At 43.3% G+C, this 17661-nt stretch overlaps 1 protein-coding gene across 1 annotated transcript in view; it reads left to right on the forward strand.

Moving 5' to 3' along the window:
• Positions 1–17661, forward strand: part of DNAH5 (dynein axonemal heavy chain 5) — a 318634-nt gene that overhangs the window by 55716 nt on the left and 245257 nt on the right. Inside the window, exons 2-4 of the mRNA XM_074985958.1 lie at positions 9682–9816; positions 11542–11626; positions 15082–15245. Coding sequence (XP_074842059.1) covers positions 9682–9816; positions 11542–11626; positions 15082–15245 — 384 coding nt within the window. The remainder of the gene's footprint in view (positions 1–9681; positions 9817–11541; positions 11627–15081; positions 15246–17661) is intronic.

The following is a 17661-nucleotide window of genomic DNA, read 5'->3' on the forward strand; positions in this document are numbered from 1 at the left end:
ACCATCATCCAACCCCCCCTTTTAACAAAAAATTCAATTTGTAATTTAAAATTAAAAATAAACACAAAAGCTTGGGATAAAATTTTTATTTAAAATTAAAAGTAAGCGCAAATAGTTTTGCTTGGCCCAAAAATTTAATAAATATGTAGTTTAGCATCAGAAATAGCAGAAACAACAAATTTAACGTGAAGGATGGTGCTACATTTTCTTCACGAGTTGGGAAATCCTAGGTTAGAAAGATTAGAGTGCGCAATGCAAATAGTTTCCAGTCAATTTCTTTGTTTTAATTTTAGTGTGAATAAACTTGAAAAGCTTGTTTCACAGAGGTACTAGTACATAGCGCTTCTTCTCAACTTTCGAGTACACTGGGAAATATTTATCCAAAACTTTTCCAAGCTTGATTTTCTGAAATTGTTTTCGCACTTGAATCGTATTTTGAGTTATTTAATATATGGAGATATACCTCTCCCATAGAACTGGAAGGGACCTTCAGAGGTCATTGAGTCTAGTTCTTTTCACTCACAGCAGGACCTATCTCCATCCTGACAGATTTTTTTTTTAAATCAATTTGTCCTGGATCCTTAAGTGGCCCCCTCAAGGGCTGAACTCACATTAGCAGACTAGTGCTCAAACCACTGAGCTATCCCTCCTCTCCTCGTTTTTGCAGTACTTCTGGCAATGAATTGACATCAACACTGAATGGACTGCGTACTAATTTATGAATGGGCTTGCCAGAAAAGTTGTCTGGAAAACAGCAGATGAGTTTGTCAGCAAGATAGTCCAGATGAAACACAGTTTTATTCTTTACATCCTCTTGATAAAGTTCTTGGAAACCTTCATTTTGGCGAGTGATGAAAATGTTGGAAAAGATGAAAAGTTAGGCATTTGAGCTTGTGTTCAGCGTTTCCAAAGTGTGATTTTTTTCAGTAAATGCTTTGATTGCATCATGGTGTGCTATTATGTTTGCAGCATTGTTCGCTTGAAGCTTCAAATTGAGGTTGTTCAAAGATTCAAAAATGTCCAAGAAGTATACCAGTGAAATTTGAAAACTTTAATCTGTAAATGCATGCTATAACTCTTCTTTCTTCTGTTTCTTGAGGAAAATTTCCACTTTGTGTTTCAGTTCAAATAATCTTGAAAGCATGTTCCCTTTGGAAACAAAAGAGTTTTATGGTCCACTCCCAAATCCATGCAAAGGACAGCAAAAAGTCTCATATTTAAAGCCCTGTTCTTCATGAAATTGACAACTTTGATGGCCAAATTCAACGATTCACGTAGGTCATCTGGAAGGATTTTAGCAGCCAGAGATTGTCTGTGTATGATGCAGTGAGTGGTGGTTATGGCTGGATTTTTTTCTTTCACTAATGTCACAAATCCAGAGTGAGAGCCAAGCATTGCTGGAGCACTGTCTGTGCCTACATCAACCAGTTTTCCCCATGAGAGTCTATTTTCTTCAAAAAAGTCAGAAATCGTTTTCATAGCATTAGAAGCCTTGATGTGGTCATCAATTCCTACGAAAAAAGCAGTTCTTCTTTCACAGTTTCATTGTTAATTAATCAAATGTAGACAAGCAACTTACAGCTTTGTGCTATGTCAGTGGTATTGTCGCACTGAATTGCGAAGAAAGGAGACGCTAACACTGCCTCCACAACTTGAAGTTTAAGAACTTTCACCAGGTCATTGATGTAATGTTTCACAGAAGTGTTGGAAAAGGAAGTTTCCCATAGTTTTTTCTTGCTTTGAATGCCAAGCACAGTATCAGCTGCTTTCAACAAGGCTTGACAAGAGTTTCTCTGCTTGTGTGTGCTTTCTTGGCTTTAGCGATGAGCAGTGACTGTTCATAAGGTGCTTTTACCACTTTGGCTGTCGCTTGATGAAGAGCTCCAATAGTGTCCAGCTTCATGCGTTTCAAATTTTGAAGTTTAGCATCAAAAAAACTCTTTTGGCTTTTCTGTCAAAGTGCTGTGGTTCTTTATCGAGTGTCGCTCAACACAACTGGGTCTCAAGGAATCATTGCTGAGAACTGTGTGGCATTCTATGCATTGAGGATGATGGATCCTGTTTTTTTCCACAATGTTCAAACCATACTTAATGTAGTCTTCATTATACTTCCTTTTCTTTATCATGGCCATAAATTATTTTTATAGATTTTTTTAATTAATATATTTCCTTATTCGAATAAATTTAATGGATGCAAGTTACTTTGATAAGTTATCGCAAATATTTATTTACTACTACTATTACGTATGGACACTACTACTATTATGTACGTACGCTTGGTCTAACCCTAACCCGAACCCTAAACCTTATCCTTGTATATATCCCACAACCAGTAACCACACAAGACTGGCTACCTAGTCCCATGATAGAACAGTCCCAAACAATCCCAGGAGCGTGATAAACTGTTTGAAAAAGTTCCATTGCATTCTATATCATTCGTCGGCTTCCCCAACACAAGTGAGATGAAACAAACAAACAAACCCTCCAATCCCCCCCAAGCCCCCTTGATGTAGTCCCAAATGAGACACCCTTCCCCTGGCATCCCAGCCCCATGTGGGGAGAGTAGGTAGGACTGAAGTTCAAGGCCTCAGGCCAGATTAATTCTTCTGCGGTTCCAGGGTTAGTGGAATTTGTGGGCCCCTCTACACTCTGAGGTGGGGCCAAAAATGAGGTATCCAGTGTGCGGGACGGGGTGCCACTGAGTGGGATAGGAATAGGGTGGCAGAAGCTGGGTAAATAGGTTGCAGGAGCAAGCTGGGGATAGGTTTGTGACTGGGGAGATAAGGGGCAGGAGCAGAGTCTGTTGGGGGCTGGGGCAGGCAGCAGGGTTCTGGTGGGATCCTGGGCGAATGGCAGGGTGCTGGAAGGGCTCTGAGCAGGGGACAGGGTACTCGTGGGGGTCTGGGCAGGGGGGCAGGGTACTTGTCGGGTTCTGGGCGTGCTGCATCCTACCCCCTCCCCCAATGCAGGAAGGCAGCAGGTGGAAGGAAATTGCCGGCAGGCAACAGACCGGGCTTTTTAGGAAATGCACGGGCTGTTTGGGGAGGGGAAGCACTGCATGCACTTCCTGAGGCGCCAGCTCTGGTATGCAGCTGCGGGACTTCTCGCCCACTCTTCAGGAAGCTGGTGCTACCTCCATTTTTGCAGGAGGTAATGACAGTGCTGGCTCTTTCTTTGGGTGGAAGGTATTAACCGGGGGGAGGGGCTGGGTTGCTTCGTGTCCCTCCAGTTACTTCCCTGGCTTTGTTGGATGCCCTGAGCCAGGGCTTCCGAACAATTTAAATTGGTCTCCACTGTGTTACTGACATTGGTGATATTGAAACAACACATACCTTCAAACTCAGAGCACTTGTGTTCCAGGAGAAGGGCGTATGGAGCAGTAAGTGTGGGGGCTCCCAAGCGCATGCGCTGCTGTAAGTGGTGTTTCCACTTGAGTGGGTAGCTGCTTGGGCCACTCCCGTATGTGCACGCTCAGAGGTATCCGTGACCCACCCCATCAAGGGGATCAGGGTCTGCACAGTAACAGGGGCGACGCCCGTGACCCACTCACTGTCCTGCAAAGCCCACACCACTTCTAGGATCTGCTTTTCCAGGGGGGTGTACCCACCTTTGGCTCCGTGGAGGGTTCGTGACCAGAAGCCGATAGGTTCTTTTCGCTGGGTTCCTACCTGCTGCCACAGACCCCAGGACGCCACGTTGCCGACGGTTGTTACCTCCAGTTCAAACAGCCCTGCAGCAGTGCAGTGAGGCGGGTGTGTGCCACCACCACCTCTTTGCAGAGATCGAAGGCTTGTTGGTGCTTCTCTTTCCAGGTCCACTGGGTGGCTTTGCACACAAGCTCCTGTAAAGGGCGCATAAGAAAAGCAAGGTGCAGAATAAAAGCACGCCAGAAACCGAGAAGGCCCAAAAAGGTTTGCAACTGCTGTTTAGACGAGGGTGTGGGGAACGCCTGGATGGTATGCCGCACTTTCGGCGGAATGCATTTGTCTGTACCCATCCCCAGTACACCCAAGTAGACCACACTAGTGGCTGGCCCCTGCACTTTCTTGGGGTTAATAGCCCACCCCCGTTCCTGCAAACCTGTTACAACGGTGTCTAGGGCAGCTTGAACAGTTGGTTCATCTGGTCCTGAGATCATAACATTGTTGATGTAGTGGTAGCAGGCCGTCTGGTCAGGGAGGTCCAGACACTCCAGATTGGCCTGCACTAGCTGATGGCAGATCATCGGGGAGTGCTTAAAGCCCTGCGGTAACATGGTAAATGTGTACTGCTTTGTTAGCCACGTGAAGGCAAACTCCTCTTGACTCTCAGGGTGAATGTCAATAGAGAAAAACACATTGTCCAGGTCTATGACTGTATGCCACGGCAAGGCCGCCACGGTGATGCACTCCAGGATGGTAACCGTGTCCGGAACTACGGCCGTAAGCTCCAGGGTTACCTTATTGAGTTCCCGATAGTCCGCTGTCATGCGCCACGATCCATCCAGCTTCTTTACTGGCCAGATGGGGCTGTTGAAGGCGCTCAGCATGGGGCGAATAATCTCCGCCTGTAGCAATGTAGCAATAGTGTCACTAATCTCATGCTCTGCACCAGGAATGCAGTACTGCTTGACTGACACCGGGGTCTGGGGGACCGGCAGGTGCACAGGGTCCCATTTGGGATGTCCCCACAGTAGGGGCTCCACAGTTCTGATTGCCCGAATGTGGCGGGGGTGCCCTAAGGCAAACAGCCCATACTGTGTATCCACACACTGGCCATGCAAGACATCCATTCCAATGATGTATTCACCCAAAGGTGCAGCCACCACTGTCGCCCGAAGGGGAGGGGCTTTCCCCAGTGTTAGGGTGACTTCCACTGAATAAACAGTGGTCTCTGCTCCTCCGAGGCCCTGCATGACCACCGTGCAACCCGCAGTCTGGGTAGAATGCAGAATGGTCACCTCGGCTCCAGCGTCTAACAGAGCTAACACATGCTGCTCCCCTCCCTGGGGCCACTTGATGGTTAACGGGACAAATGGGCGCCAGTCCCCTGCTACCTGTTGCACTGCCACAGCCCGTACGACAGGGGACCCGCCTCCCCGTCACTTCCTAGGGGGGAGGGTCCAGTCAACGGGGGCGCTGGGCTGTGTCCTCCCCCCGGATTCTGTACCTTTTTGTGGTGCCTGGGTCTCGTCCGCCGTCTTGGAGGCACCCACATCCTTACTCTGCTGGGTAGGTGGCAGTTGTAACCAATGTTTGTACAAGTCTGGTGTTGGCAGACCATCGATCTCCTCACGGGGGACTCCTGCCTTCAGCAAGTCCATCCACATGGTTCTCTGGATCACCCGAGTGTGCCCTTTTTCCTGCCCGGGGGCTCCCGCCCGACCACCTTTTCCTTTTGTGGCGCAGACCGCTTTTGCGCCTATGACAGTTTCCAATTGCATCAATGTTCCAACCAAGTCACCCACGTGCCCGTTCGCCACCGTGACCACAGCCATAAGGGAGGCCTTCAGCTTGAGGGGGGCAAGGCATAACAGAGCGGCTCTGATGGATTTCTGGACCTCTACATCGTCTGGTCCTACGTCGATGAAAGCCACAGTCCAAGCCATGCCCAGCTGCAGCAGCGTTCTCACCCCTTCTGGGATCGTACGCCAGGGCCTCACCAGTACTTCCAGTTCCCCCGGAGAGGGATAGACCTGGTCCACCGCCGTAGTCAACCAGCAGTACAGAGACGGCGCTTCCACGGCGTTTCCCTGTGCATCAGTAATACCTTGCATAGTCTGCAGCGCCTGTCTCACTTGTGAATCCTGGTACAACACGCCCATCTGGTGGAGTTCCACAAGCAGCAGCAACACAGTGTTGCCCGCGTTGTCCCACACGCACCAGCCAGGCCAAAAGGCCTTCCCCTGGCTCCTGCTTAAAACTCTTCACCATCTCCTGCAACTCACTTGTCTTAAACGTCCGCCAGACCTCATTGCAGCGACCACCTTCTGCCCTCAGCTCTTGAATGGGGCACACCTGTCTTGGGACGGTTTGCACAGCCTCCCCGTTCACCTCCTCCTCCTCCTCCTCAGACGAGGAAGAGCTCCAAATGTTCCCATCCCAGGTCTCAGGGTCCCAAGTGGCTGCGCAAGGACTGCACGCACTTGGGCCGTCAACACCGGTTCTTTCCCTAGTTTCATGCGCCGCTGATTCGCCACTCTTGCCGCCAGAACCTCACAATGATGGGTTAACTATTGCGTCCTTTCAGACTGGGAGGTAACCACCTCCTGTGCTATCACCCGTGCATCCGCCAAATCACGACATTCCTGCTCCTTCCCCGCCAGTGCCTTCTGCAAGCGGAGAAGCTCATCATCCAGGGCCCAGAGGGCAGTTAGGGAAAGCCATGCTACCTCTCCCACCACCCTTTTTTCCATCCCTGGCCGGCAGCTCAGCTGCAGCCAATGCAATGCCCCTTCTACCTGTACCGGCGTCACGCCTGCCACCTCCTGCAACTCCAGTCAGTCTGCCAGGGCTGCCCAACAGGCCACCATCTGTGCTACCGGCCCCCATCGCTCCGTCAAGGGCCATCTTGGTATGTGCTGCAGGGACAGTGCTGGCTTCCCTGCCTCCCCCACTTTCGACCAAAAAGGCATCGTACCTGGAGAACCCTGCTCGCTGCACCAATTGTAACCAACCAGGCTCGGGTTCCCCAGAAATGAGGCTGCACCCAGAAGGCGAGTGCTATATTTGGTTTATTGAATGCACATGACACCCGCGATGGGAGCCCCAGAGACACTGCAGTCACCAGTGGGGGAAAACCTGATGGGTCGGAGCTTCGCTCGGGGAGAAGCTCTGTAACAGGCCTCCTAACACTAGCTGATAAAGCTTAACTCATTAACGTAAGATTGCCTAAAATTGCCTGTGCATTTCTTATCACTATCTCTTGTGGCCTACTGCCAGCGTAGCCTTGAAGTGTTGGCAAGCGTGCTTTGTTTTGCAGGTATTGTCATAGGATTCCTCTGAGGGTTCACAGAGGGGTTGGACTGCTCTGATGAGACTGTTAAAAAATCTTCTCGCACCCTACAGGGTTTACATCAAATAATAAAATTCTCTTGTGAAATAGTTGAACATATTGTCCCGATGCTGTCTTTTAAATGAGAAAACTTCGTAAAGAGAAATAAGCTGTGGATAACTGTCTTAAAGCCATGTCAGGAAACAGCTTGGCTCAGCTGAGGCCTGGTATAACTTTATGGATTACAAAGGGGTTAAACATAGGATTATTCGAGCTCTTATCTCCAAATGTTTGAATATTTCATATTTTGCTCAGCAGATTTCCGATAGGAAAGTATCTGTATGTAGGAAAATATGTACAAAGAAACCTTGTCTATCAACCTTTTGTAATCTTTTGATTATGAGTTGAGCAGGTATATAAAATGCATATTAAATTAAGTACACAAGCTGAGTTAATAAAAGTTAACCCTGTGGTTGAGTTTGAGAGTAGTTTTCTAAAGGGTTGCAAACTAGGAGTTCAGTGGGAAATCCAGGGACTATAAAACATAATAATGAGAGGGATTCCTCTTTTTTGAGAATTACTATTTGTAGATTTATAACAACAGTTTTTTGCTTGAATGGTATTTTAATGGAAACACTTTATTAATGTTTTAGAAGCCTTCAGGTATGGCTGTCTCCTCAAGTCTGAGTAGTGCAAAAGAAAAACAATAAATTAAGTGTAAGAACAGCGTAACTGTCAAGAAAATTGTATTCTTTAGTATCTTGTTACCTAGCAACAAGTGACAGAGAAGCATTGTATGTGCTGTATAGGTGCTTGAGGAGGTAATGAATACCAGTCATCCTCCTGTAGTTTCTCAGAGTCCAGTAGGGTCTCCCACACTAAGGTTTGGGATTATCCTGAGCCTATTAGCCTGAACACTGCCCCAAGGCATACTTGAGCTCTGTTTGGTCCAAGAGTTGTAAGGGTAGAAGAAGGAGAGAGAAATTGTGATATATCCCATCACAGAGAGGAACTTCCCCCTCTTATCATTTTTCTAACCAGCTTCATGGGCAAATGAACATTAAGCACAATTCATCTGACAATTTTTTATTTTTTAAGCATGAAATGAGCACTGTCTGGTAACACTGACAAATGTGAGGTACTGTAGTTCTCTGTATAAGACAAGGATTAGCCACCTCACAGAGTGAAGCCCACAGACTGAGGTGTGTAGCACATTGTTATATGTTTTATCCTTTTGTAGTCTCCAGGAACAAAACAAAGTTGGGGACATAATAAAAATTGTGCTTAATTTGCACAAAACAAATATTTTACTACTGTTGCCTTCTTGAATCATATCAAATTAATGAAAACACTCTCACCTATTTTATAAGTTATCAGACAAAAATTCTCTCTCACGACATTAAAGCATTTTAAACCAATGTCTCTAGGGCTTACATTTTTACAAATTTTTCGATTAGATCCCTCAGTAATTAGGAAGAATATTTACATAAGGGAATAATTTCAATGATACAAGGCCTATTGGATCTTCTACAGCTTCTGGCTATATTATTTGCATTCATGCTCTAGAATTACTGGATTCTCCATTATCATTGGGGAAATTAAGTTTGGATTTACCATCAACAAAATATAATTCTAAATTTCTATTGAAAATGAAATAATATTAATTCATGGGCTCTTAAAGCACAAATAATACCAGCAACTGTTCCAGAAGGTTGTTTGTCTCTAACTGCATGAGAAATGTTGCATATGGGATTCAGTTTAATTAGAAGCTTGAGGTAGAGTATTTGAATATCCAATCTAATAGTAATAGCTAACTGCATTTGTAAACACTTGTGTATCTTCAGCTTTATTGCTTTTATTACGTCTCTTTTAACTAAAGAGATAACGTGAAATCCTGCTCATCTCAGTTAGGTGCTTTGTCCTTCTTTTGCACAAAACCTTAGGAACTCTGCATGAATAACAAATAGAATGTGTTGGAATGAAGTCCTGATTTAAACAGCATAGCTGTGTCTACATGTGCCCCATCCTTTCGGAGAGGGCATGTTAATGAGGCATTTTGAAAGATGATAATGAGGTGCTGACATGAATATGCAGCACCTCATTAGCATAATGGCAGCCATGCACAATTTGAAAGCAACGCTTTTGGAACGGATGCTGCCTGTGTAGATGGGGGCCTTTTGAAAGCCCCTGACTTCAAAAGCCCCTTCTTTCTAAAACCAAATAGGAAAGGGCCCTGTCTACATGGGCAGCATATGTTCCAAAAGCGGTACTTTTGAATTGCACGCAGCCACCATTATGCTAATGCCCCCCCAAAAGGAGGGGGCACGTGTAGACCCAGCTCACATGTAAATACTTTGAAAGGCAGGGACAAGTGACTTTGTAAGAGCTGAGGATTGTGGTAGCTTTATGTAACTTGATATGGATGCAATTTCTTCTAGAGAAGGCCTCTGATAGAAATACATGATGGTATATCATATGCTTAGTTTGTAAAGTAATAGGCTAAATTGGATGGTGGAACCTCATAAATTATCTGTAAAACTTTAAATTTCATATTTTTTCACAAGTATAAGTCTGGGCCTAAAAATAGGTCAGCCATAAGTAAACCCAAATAGAAGGAGGTGTGACTGAAAAGAGACCAAATTAAGCTATACAAATCTTTTGATCAATTCAGTTCTAAATTTTCTCCCAATGGTCAACATTTTCATACAGCAAAAGCTCAAGGATGAGAAGGAGGCCAAAAGAACACAACTGGATGGCAGGCATGATTATATATTGGATATTGTTGCTTCCTGTGTTGACCTGGACAAAGCAGAAGTGGAAGATGCTATTCTTGAGGGTAACCAGGTATGCTTAATTTTGCCTTTGTAGAGCATGAAGCATGTTTTCTATTTTCACAATTACTGTTGTAACTTTTATAGCAGCTATCTGTTAACTTGTGCATGCCTCTGGATCATCAGACTTTTCAAATTACTTTTCCTTCGTCTTTCACTGAAGTTCAGCTATATTTCTCACTTTTTATTCTTCAGAATATTAAGTTTAAAATATGTAATTGAGAATGTGCAAAGTTTACAAGAGAGATTAACTTCATTTGAAAAGAAGTAAATCCCCTTCCATGTTTAATGGAGCCCTTCATTTTCCGTCATCACAATTGGATGTATGAATGTGATGGTGTTTAACAGAGGGAGCTTCTCTAGGATCTCACAAAACTGAAGTACTTGCTTTGTGGGAGATTGTCTGCAAGCCATTGCCAATGGTCCGTAATTCTGGTAATATCATCTGCGCTTCCATTTCAGTGGTAGGAAAGGACATTTTTGACATAGGTTGTCATCCATCTAGGAGGAGTCATACCCTTTAGGAACTACGTGTGGATGTCCTACAAAAATCCCCCCTACATATTCAGTACAGCCACTATAAAAGGGATGATCTAAGTTGGTCCTTCCGGGAGAGCAGGAGACTGGACACAATGACCTCTTGAGGTCCCTTCCAGTTCTAGTATTCTATGATTTTATGAAAAGCAGATAAAATGTAGTTTCTGCACCCTGTATTGGGTCCCCTGACTGCCAGTTAATGCCTGGGGGAATAAGATGCTGATTACCTTTTAAACAGCCCTAAAGGGTTTGTGGGACTGGTACCTGAAACTGAACATCCCAAGGGTGTAGCTCAAAGAAGCTAGAGACACCTGGAAATTCCTTTTGAAGCTGGAACATGGCGGCATGCAAAAGCTGTTGAAATGTGGGACTCTCTTGCCATGCTGCTTATTAACAGCTGCTACATTTTGCTAATTTTTAGCCAGTTAGTGTAGTTCATCATTGACCATCAAGCCTGTGGTGGTCAGAATTGAAGCCATGCATAGTAAATTCAACTTTTATAACTATCAACACAAGATAAAGTAAATTACTGAAGAAATATAGGGATCTGACCCTTTTCCTCATGCTACACTGTAATTACCAATTTGAGTAGCCCCATGAAATTATGTATCTTTATCAGTGGGGGAAGAAGAAACTCAGTTTAATTAAAAATGGCAGAATTGGGCCTTATGGGATGGTTTAACATTCCTATTTAGTGACAGTGCTAAAGTGTATGTACTTAAGTCTTGATTTTGTGAATGCGGGTAAGCTATGCAGTAAATAACCAAGAAAAGTATGGAAATGATTTAACCCAGGGGGGCTATGCATGGGAGCACTACAGGGGGCAATGTGCACCCCAGAGCCCCCCCCCCACTCCTTGACAGGGCCACATTGCTCGTGGTAAGTGTGGGAGCAGTACACCAGTAGGTTAGCTTGCACTGCTATCAGGCCAATCTACTCTGGGGGAGGAGTGAGGAATGCTCCTGCCTTCACTGGAAGCATTGCAGGAAAAGGCAGGTTGGGGTGGAGCACGAGGAGCAGGTGGAGCTGGGGGAAGGCAGAAGTGGGAGGAGCATGGACAGGGACAGGATGGGATATGGGTGGGGCAGAAATGGGGAGGAGTGAAGCATAGGCAGGGAGAGGAAGGGCCAGAGGCATATGGCCAGTACCCCCTCTGGAAACTGCACACTCGCCACCTTTATTTAATCTAACCTTTTAACAGATTGAACGCATCAATAAGTTCTTGGCTGTTGAAGGATTTCGTCATATCATGTTCTACTACCAAGATGTGGAGACAGCTGAAACAGGTTAAGTAACTTGTAGCAGTACTACTTGCTTTACTGTGACATGTTGTATCCTGAGTTGTGCTATGTGATGTGTAAATTCAGTTATTTTCTAATTTAAATAAAGGGATGATCAAAGTAATTGAGATTTTGTCAAGTCACATCCTTCTAATTTCTCTCCACTTAAGTCTTTTGAATGCCAAGGATTATATTGCACGTATTTGATAAAATAACTGTAGCGATGCTCCACAATTGTTATCTGTGTGTTTGTGTAACCTTAAACAGAGTAGATAAACTGAATTCCTCTCCAAAGTAAAGCTTTACAGGAAAACACACAATTCACCGTGGAGCTCAGTCAGGTTGCCTTATATGACTATGCCAGTGACTGACAGTCACAACGTGACAAGCATCAGTGACTCGTGCATCTGATGAAGCAGGTCTTTGCCCACGAAAGCTTATGCTCCAAAATATCTGTTAGTCTATAAGTTGCCACAGGACTTCTTGTTGGAGTCACAATGTGGTGTAATTTACATGCGGAGATAGAAGATTAAAGTATGAAGTAGTCTGGATATTGTAGAGGAGAGGAATGGATTGACTGGATTTGGAAGTGAGGGACTGGAGGATGGAGTTAGGTTGATAAAAAGAGGGAAAATGGATGGCAGGGAGTAAAGTGAAAACATCTGATAGTTAACTTGAGAAGGTAGGAGAAGATTAGAGGGCAGCTTCAAAATCTGTGAAGTTTACAAGCAAAGAGAAGTACTAAAAACAGGGAAGGGTACCCAAAGGCACCTCCCAACTATTCTTTTTTGTAGTTACATCCTCTGAGTCCCAGCAGCTTGCTTTACTCTCCTGGCTACTACAAGGCAGTCGTATTCAGTTTCTTACCAGGCCCCTGCCTATAGCTCTGACTGTGGGAAAGATTATATCTTTTTGGGCAGAAGAAATTGTTCCTGTTTTTAAATTTCTAATTAACCTTCAGACTTCCTTACAATTCACCCTTCTGATTTTTGTCAGGAAAAGTATGAAGTAAAGAGGGTGACATTTTTAATCAGTAATATTTTGAGTAACAGAATGTTTTGCATACCTGGAGTCTTGCCTCATCACATCACATAATAATAGTCAGTTTTCCCCCGTAGTCTCAAAATACAACTTAGAAGTAAGTCAAAATCAAAGTGCAGAGGGCATGGTAAAGTGCTGCTCTCTCTTGCTGTTAAGTCTGTTAGGCAAGCAAATAATAAAGCAAAGTAGCAAAAATTATTTATGAATACATTGTGAATGTCATTAAAAGTTATGACTAACAGAAAATGAGGGGAAATTCTGGTATCATTTGTTCCTTAAAAACCTAAATCTCTAGAAACCGGGAGGTTGGAAGTGTTTATTAAAACCAAAGAGAAAAAAAAATCTCTATCTTTAATCTTGCAAATCAACTCAGGGAGTGAGAAAAAAGGTTAAAAGGTTATATTTCTGTCTTAAATATGCCTTAAGGCACTATTATAATTAGGTAAAATTAACAACTTTCTGTGTAGCTTGGAAACAACAGTACATTTTTTGGCTTTGAATATGTGTGTGTATATATATATATTTATATATATACATACACGTATACACACACACACACACACTCATGTATTTTTATTTATTCAAGTAGATAAAAACATCACTTACTTTTAGTAATTATTTTTCTATGATCACATCACACTCTCTAAAGACGAAAGAAGTTTTTCATGCATATAGAATGAACGACCTCCTTTTCCCCAGGCTTATTGACCTGATCTTGCTATGTTGCTGAAAAAGGATCATTAAGCCTTGAGGTGACAAGGCAAAACAAAGGTTTTGCTTTGCATTTCTTGACGGGGGGGCGGGGGGGAACCCCTAACTGCATGGTTTAATTTGTATTGTAATGAAGCCCTTAGGTTTTGACATTTACTTTGCAAATGAGCTTGGACAAGGAGTTGATGAATTATATTTACATTCTAAAGTTAAACTACAAAAATGTAATCATTCTTCCTCTCCCACCCCAACTGCTTGGTATCAGTACTTCTAATTTCCATTAATAAACATAAAAGTTTTGCTCTATGAGTCTATGAGCTTGGCCAAACTTTTGAGATGCAAGTGTGACTGCTGTTTGAATACTTATTCAAGCTCACAGTCATTATTACCACTGTGAAATTTTTATTGAGATAGGTTTCTAATAATTCCTTATATTCACTGCTTATAAAGGGAAACTTTATAGTGTAGGTCTTTACCCAAAGAAAAGTAACTTAACTGCCTGCACTCTGCTGAACTGAGACTTGTTGACTGCCATCTTGGTGGTTTTGCTGGCCTTCTCACTTGGTTCTTAACAACAACTTAGTTACCTCCCGTATTTTTCTTCCAAGTTCTTTTTAACCTTGTGCTGGCACAACATTGTTTCCCTTAATCTGAGTAAATCTTGCCAGTATAAGTGATACTACTGATTATTTAGGGACTATTCATGTGCATAAGAAATAAATAAATGCAACTCAACCTCTACTACTGGATACATAGTTGCACATATACATCCCTAATGCAATGGTGGGCAACCTGCAGCTTTCAGGCCACATGCAGCCCATCGGGATAATCTAAGTAAGGGTTGTGAGACATTGACCAGCCTCAGGTGTTGTCCCCACAGGTCTCAGTGGCTGAGGTTTTCTGTTCATGGCCAGTGCGACCTGTGGGAAGCTTGCAGGCACTGCTCCAATAGCTTCTATTGGCTGGGAACAGAGAACCGCAGCCACTGGGAGCTGTGGGAGATGGCGCCTGTGGACAGTCAACGTCAGCAAATGTCTCATGGTCTGCAGTCAGGTTGTCCTGACGGGCTACATGTGGTCCATGAGATACAGGCTGCCCACTACTGCCCTTCTGGGTTCTGTAGGCAGAGCTCAGTTTCTCAGTGCTTGATAGCTTTGCTCTTCTCTTCCCAGGGACGATATTGTTCCTCACACCTTAAAACACAACAGGATAATGTAATAAAGTTAGGCTGGCTACACTTCTTTCTCAATTTTCAAATGAAAAATGTTTGTTGAAGCTAAATAGCCATATTTTACTTTTTGCTCATTGATAAACCAAGGTATTTGTTTTGAAACAGTTTTGATTTGTGTTTCTTTGGATGCACCCTTGTTACATTGCCCTTCAATGTGTGCATCTATCCCTGTGTGTACCCTAAAATCCAAAAATAACTTCAAAAACTATACCCAAATCAAAATATTCATGTTGAATTTGAGGAGTATTTCCATAATGACTTAAAATGTCAAGTACATATTTTTCCATATTTTGTGAAATTTTACACATTTTTTAAACCATGTGTAGACAACAATCTTCCAGTCACAAACCTTTGTCCCCCACTTCAGTTTAGTATCACCTCCTGTGCTAGGTATGGAAAAGGTGAGCTTCCTCCAGGAAGAATGTCTTATTGCTGCTGCTAACTTTTCTTTTTCTTTTTGTTTTCATATAAACTGTAGGGCATTTTGGCCCACCAGGCACAGGACCCAATCCTCACTCGGCAAAGAACAAGAAACCTAAAGTCTTTGTGACAGAGGGGACAGATGTTGCTCTAACCCGTATATGTGTATTCTTCATTAGATCTAGTCCTTCTAAAGCCATCACAGCAGAGAATGTCCATTGGGTAAGGTAAAGGTCAATGCTGAATGAGCCTTCTTTGCACCATTAACTGAGCAGAGCTCCAAAAAGGGAATATGTTTGCATTTTTCACGTAGGAAGTGTGTGACTTAGAAAATATGGCATAGTTTGTCATTGTGCCAGTAGCACTAGCTTAAAGAGCAGTATTATCAACCACTGGTTCCAAACCTTTTCAGTAACATGGCACACTTCAGTCAGACAAACAATTGCACAGCAAACCCACTTTTTGCAGCTGAATCAATTGCTCATACACATCACATTTACTATGGTTAATCTTACTTGAGGGGTCTGCAGCATATTAGTGCATACAAGCTAAAGAAGGATCAAACGCATTAATGTTTGAAATCCACCACAGAATACACCATTTTAGACAGCGAGCACAGACAGATTTACAAAATCTGCTCATTGCCATAGGAGGGATGTTGAGAAAATGAGTCGCCACTGAAAATTTCAATGTCTATGCCATACTCGATTACTCATGGGTTGGGGAGGGGGCTCCAGAAAGCAGTCTTCCCTCCCCACCAGCCCATTGGAGCTAGGACATGGCATTTAAACTCTCCTGGCTCTCTCCACCTTGCCACAGCAGGGAGCAGGGGCAGAACCCCCACCAGCTCATTCAAGCTCAGAAGCAGCATTTCACCTGCTTCCTGGTGTGAATGTGGTCGTGTATTTCCCCTCACAGAGCCACCATGGGGGAGAATTGACCAACCGTGCTCCAGCTGTAGTGAGAGGAAATTTCTGGAAACACAGCAAAAGAGCATAGTGTGTGGGAAAGAGTTACTTAATGTATCCCTTTATGCTTAAGTAGTGGTAGGTGTGTAGTATGTTTTACTCTTAAAATGAGCTGCAGTGCAGACTTTACTGAGACTGAAATAGAAATTCACTGACAAAGACTGAAGTGTCTGAGTTGTCTGAAGGTACCCCAAGTGCATCACTGCCTAATATCAATAATATTGGTAGTTTCCTTACAACCCAGGCTGTCACTATTTTCGATGTCACAAAACAATGCTTCTTGGGGTCTCTTCCAGTGAACTAGGAGGTAACAAAGTGATTGATATGGGATGATTGACATTTGCTTTGAGGAACATGGAAGTGATGCTAATGGGCAAGGAGAGGCAAATTTTATCAGATATTTTGGCTTTGGTATCTCAATACATGACCCTGGTAGTTCCATTGGCTAAATGCCTTCAATGGTTGTACAGTTATGAATGAAGTGGTCACTGGGAGGGTATACAGTATATAAACTGGAAACACTATGCGATCTTTGTGAATGGAAGTATTGCACCAGAAGAAGTGGTCAGGGATAGAGCTTCTATGCTTAAGAAGGGGCATATCTGCAATTTTTCCATGTAATTCCTAATCTAGGGATTAAAGTCAGATGTTTGTTAATTTTGAATTTTTAGACAGTGTTGGTAGCTCAGGGAACTCTGAATAAGGCCTTGTCATGGTTACTGTGCCTTGCTCTTTTCCAGGCTAGTTCACTCTAAAAACATTTCTTTGGGTTACCCTTTGAAAAACGTTTATTAGCTTCATTTAGTGAAAAAAGACAACTGTACACAAAACAATGAAAGGCAACAAAGCCCCATTATCTTGAAATAGGATTTAAGCCCTTAAATCACTTAACTGATTTAAAAAATGGGTTTTAATGCTTTAAAATTTAAACCTCACTCTTGATATAGCTATCTGCATTTAGGAGTAATGAAAAGCATTGGTTATGATATATGACAGATTTAGGAACTCTGAAGTTACTTTTCAGTTCCTATCACTGAAATTAATTTTGTTGCTGGTTCCAGGATAGCCCTATATAAACTGCAGTGTATTTTTGATTAGTCCCCTATTGAATACTTTCTTTCATCTATCTGAACCTGTGTTAGGTGGTGATGTGCTTCACACATATTTTATTCAAGTCTTGAACTAGATGTAGAAATTGTGGTTAAAATAGCCATGTACCATTGCTGAAGACCCTGTAGATTGACTCCAATTAAAATAGTACCTCAGCTAGCATTTGATATTGATCTCAACTCGAGGGAAGAAGGTTGTCTTTGAAATTTTCATGCCAGGAGTCAAAACAAAATAGTTTGTCAACAAAATATATACACTGAGTTTGCTACTGACAAGGAATTAGGAGGAACTCTATTTTGTTATCATACTTAAATGAGTTCAGGTATCCCAGAAGTGACGTCTTTGGCTCTACCTACATCTTTGTAGAATGCCTCAGAAATTGGGGCCACCTCCTTCAGTTCCTCCTTCTTTGAGGATGGGCATTGTCTGTCATCACATAAACAAACTAGAGTAGGGAAATACTCATTGACATCCAGTTCAACTGAACCAGTTGTAATGATGTCCCACAATCCCTGGAGGGGCCTGAATCTCTGTTCAGGACTAGGATTCTTTCAACTTTT

This window comes from Carettochelys insculpta, chromosome 2, assembly GCF_033958435.1.
Source record: "Carettochelys insculpta isolate YL-2023 chromosome 2, ASM3395843v1, whole genome shotgun sequence".
In the NCBI taxonomy this organism is placed as follows: Eukaryota; Metazoa; Chordata; order Testudines; family Carettochelyidae; genus Carettochelys; species Carettochelys insculpta.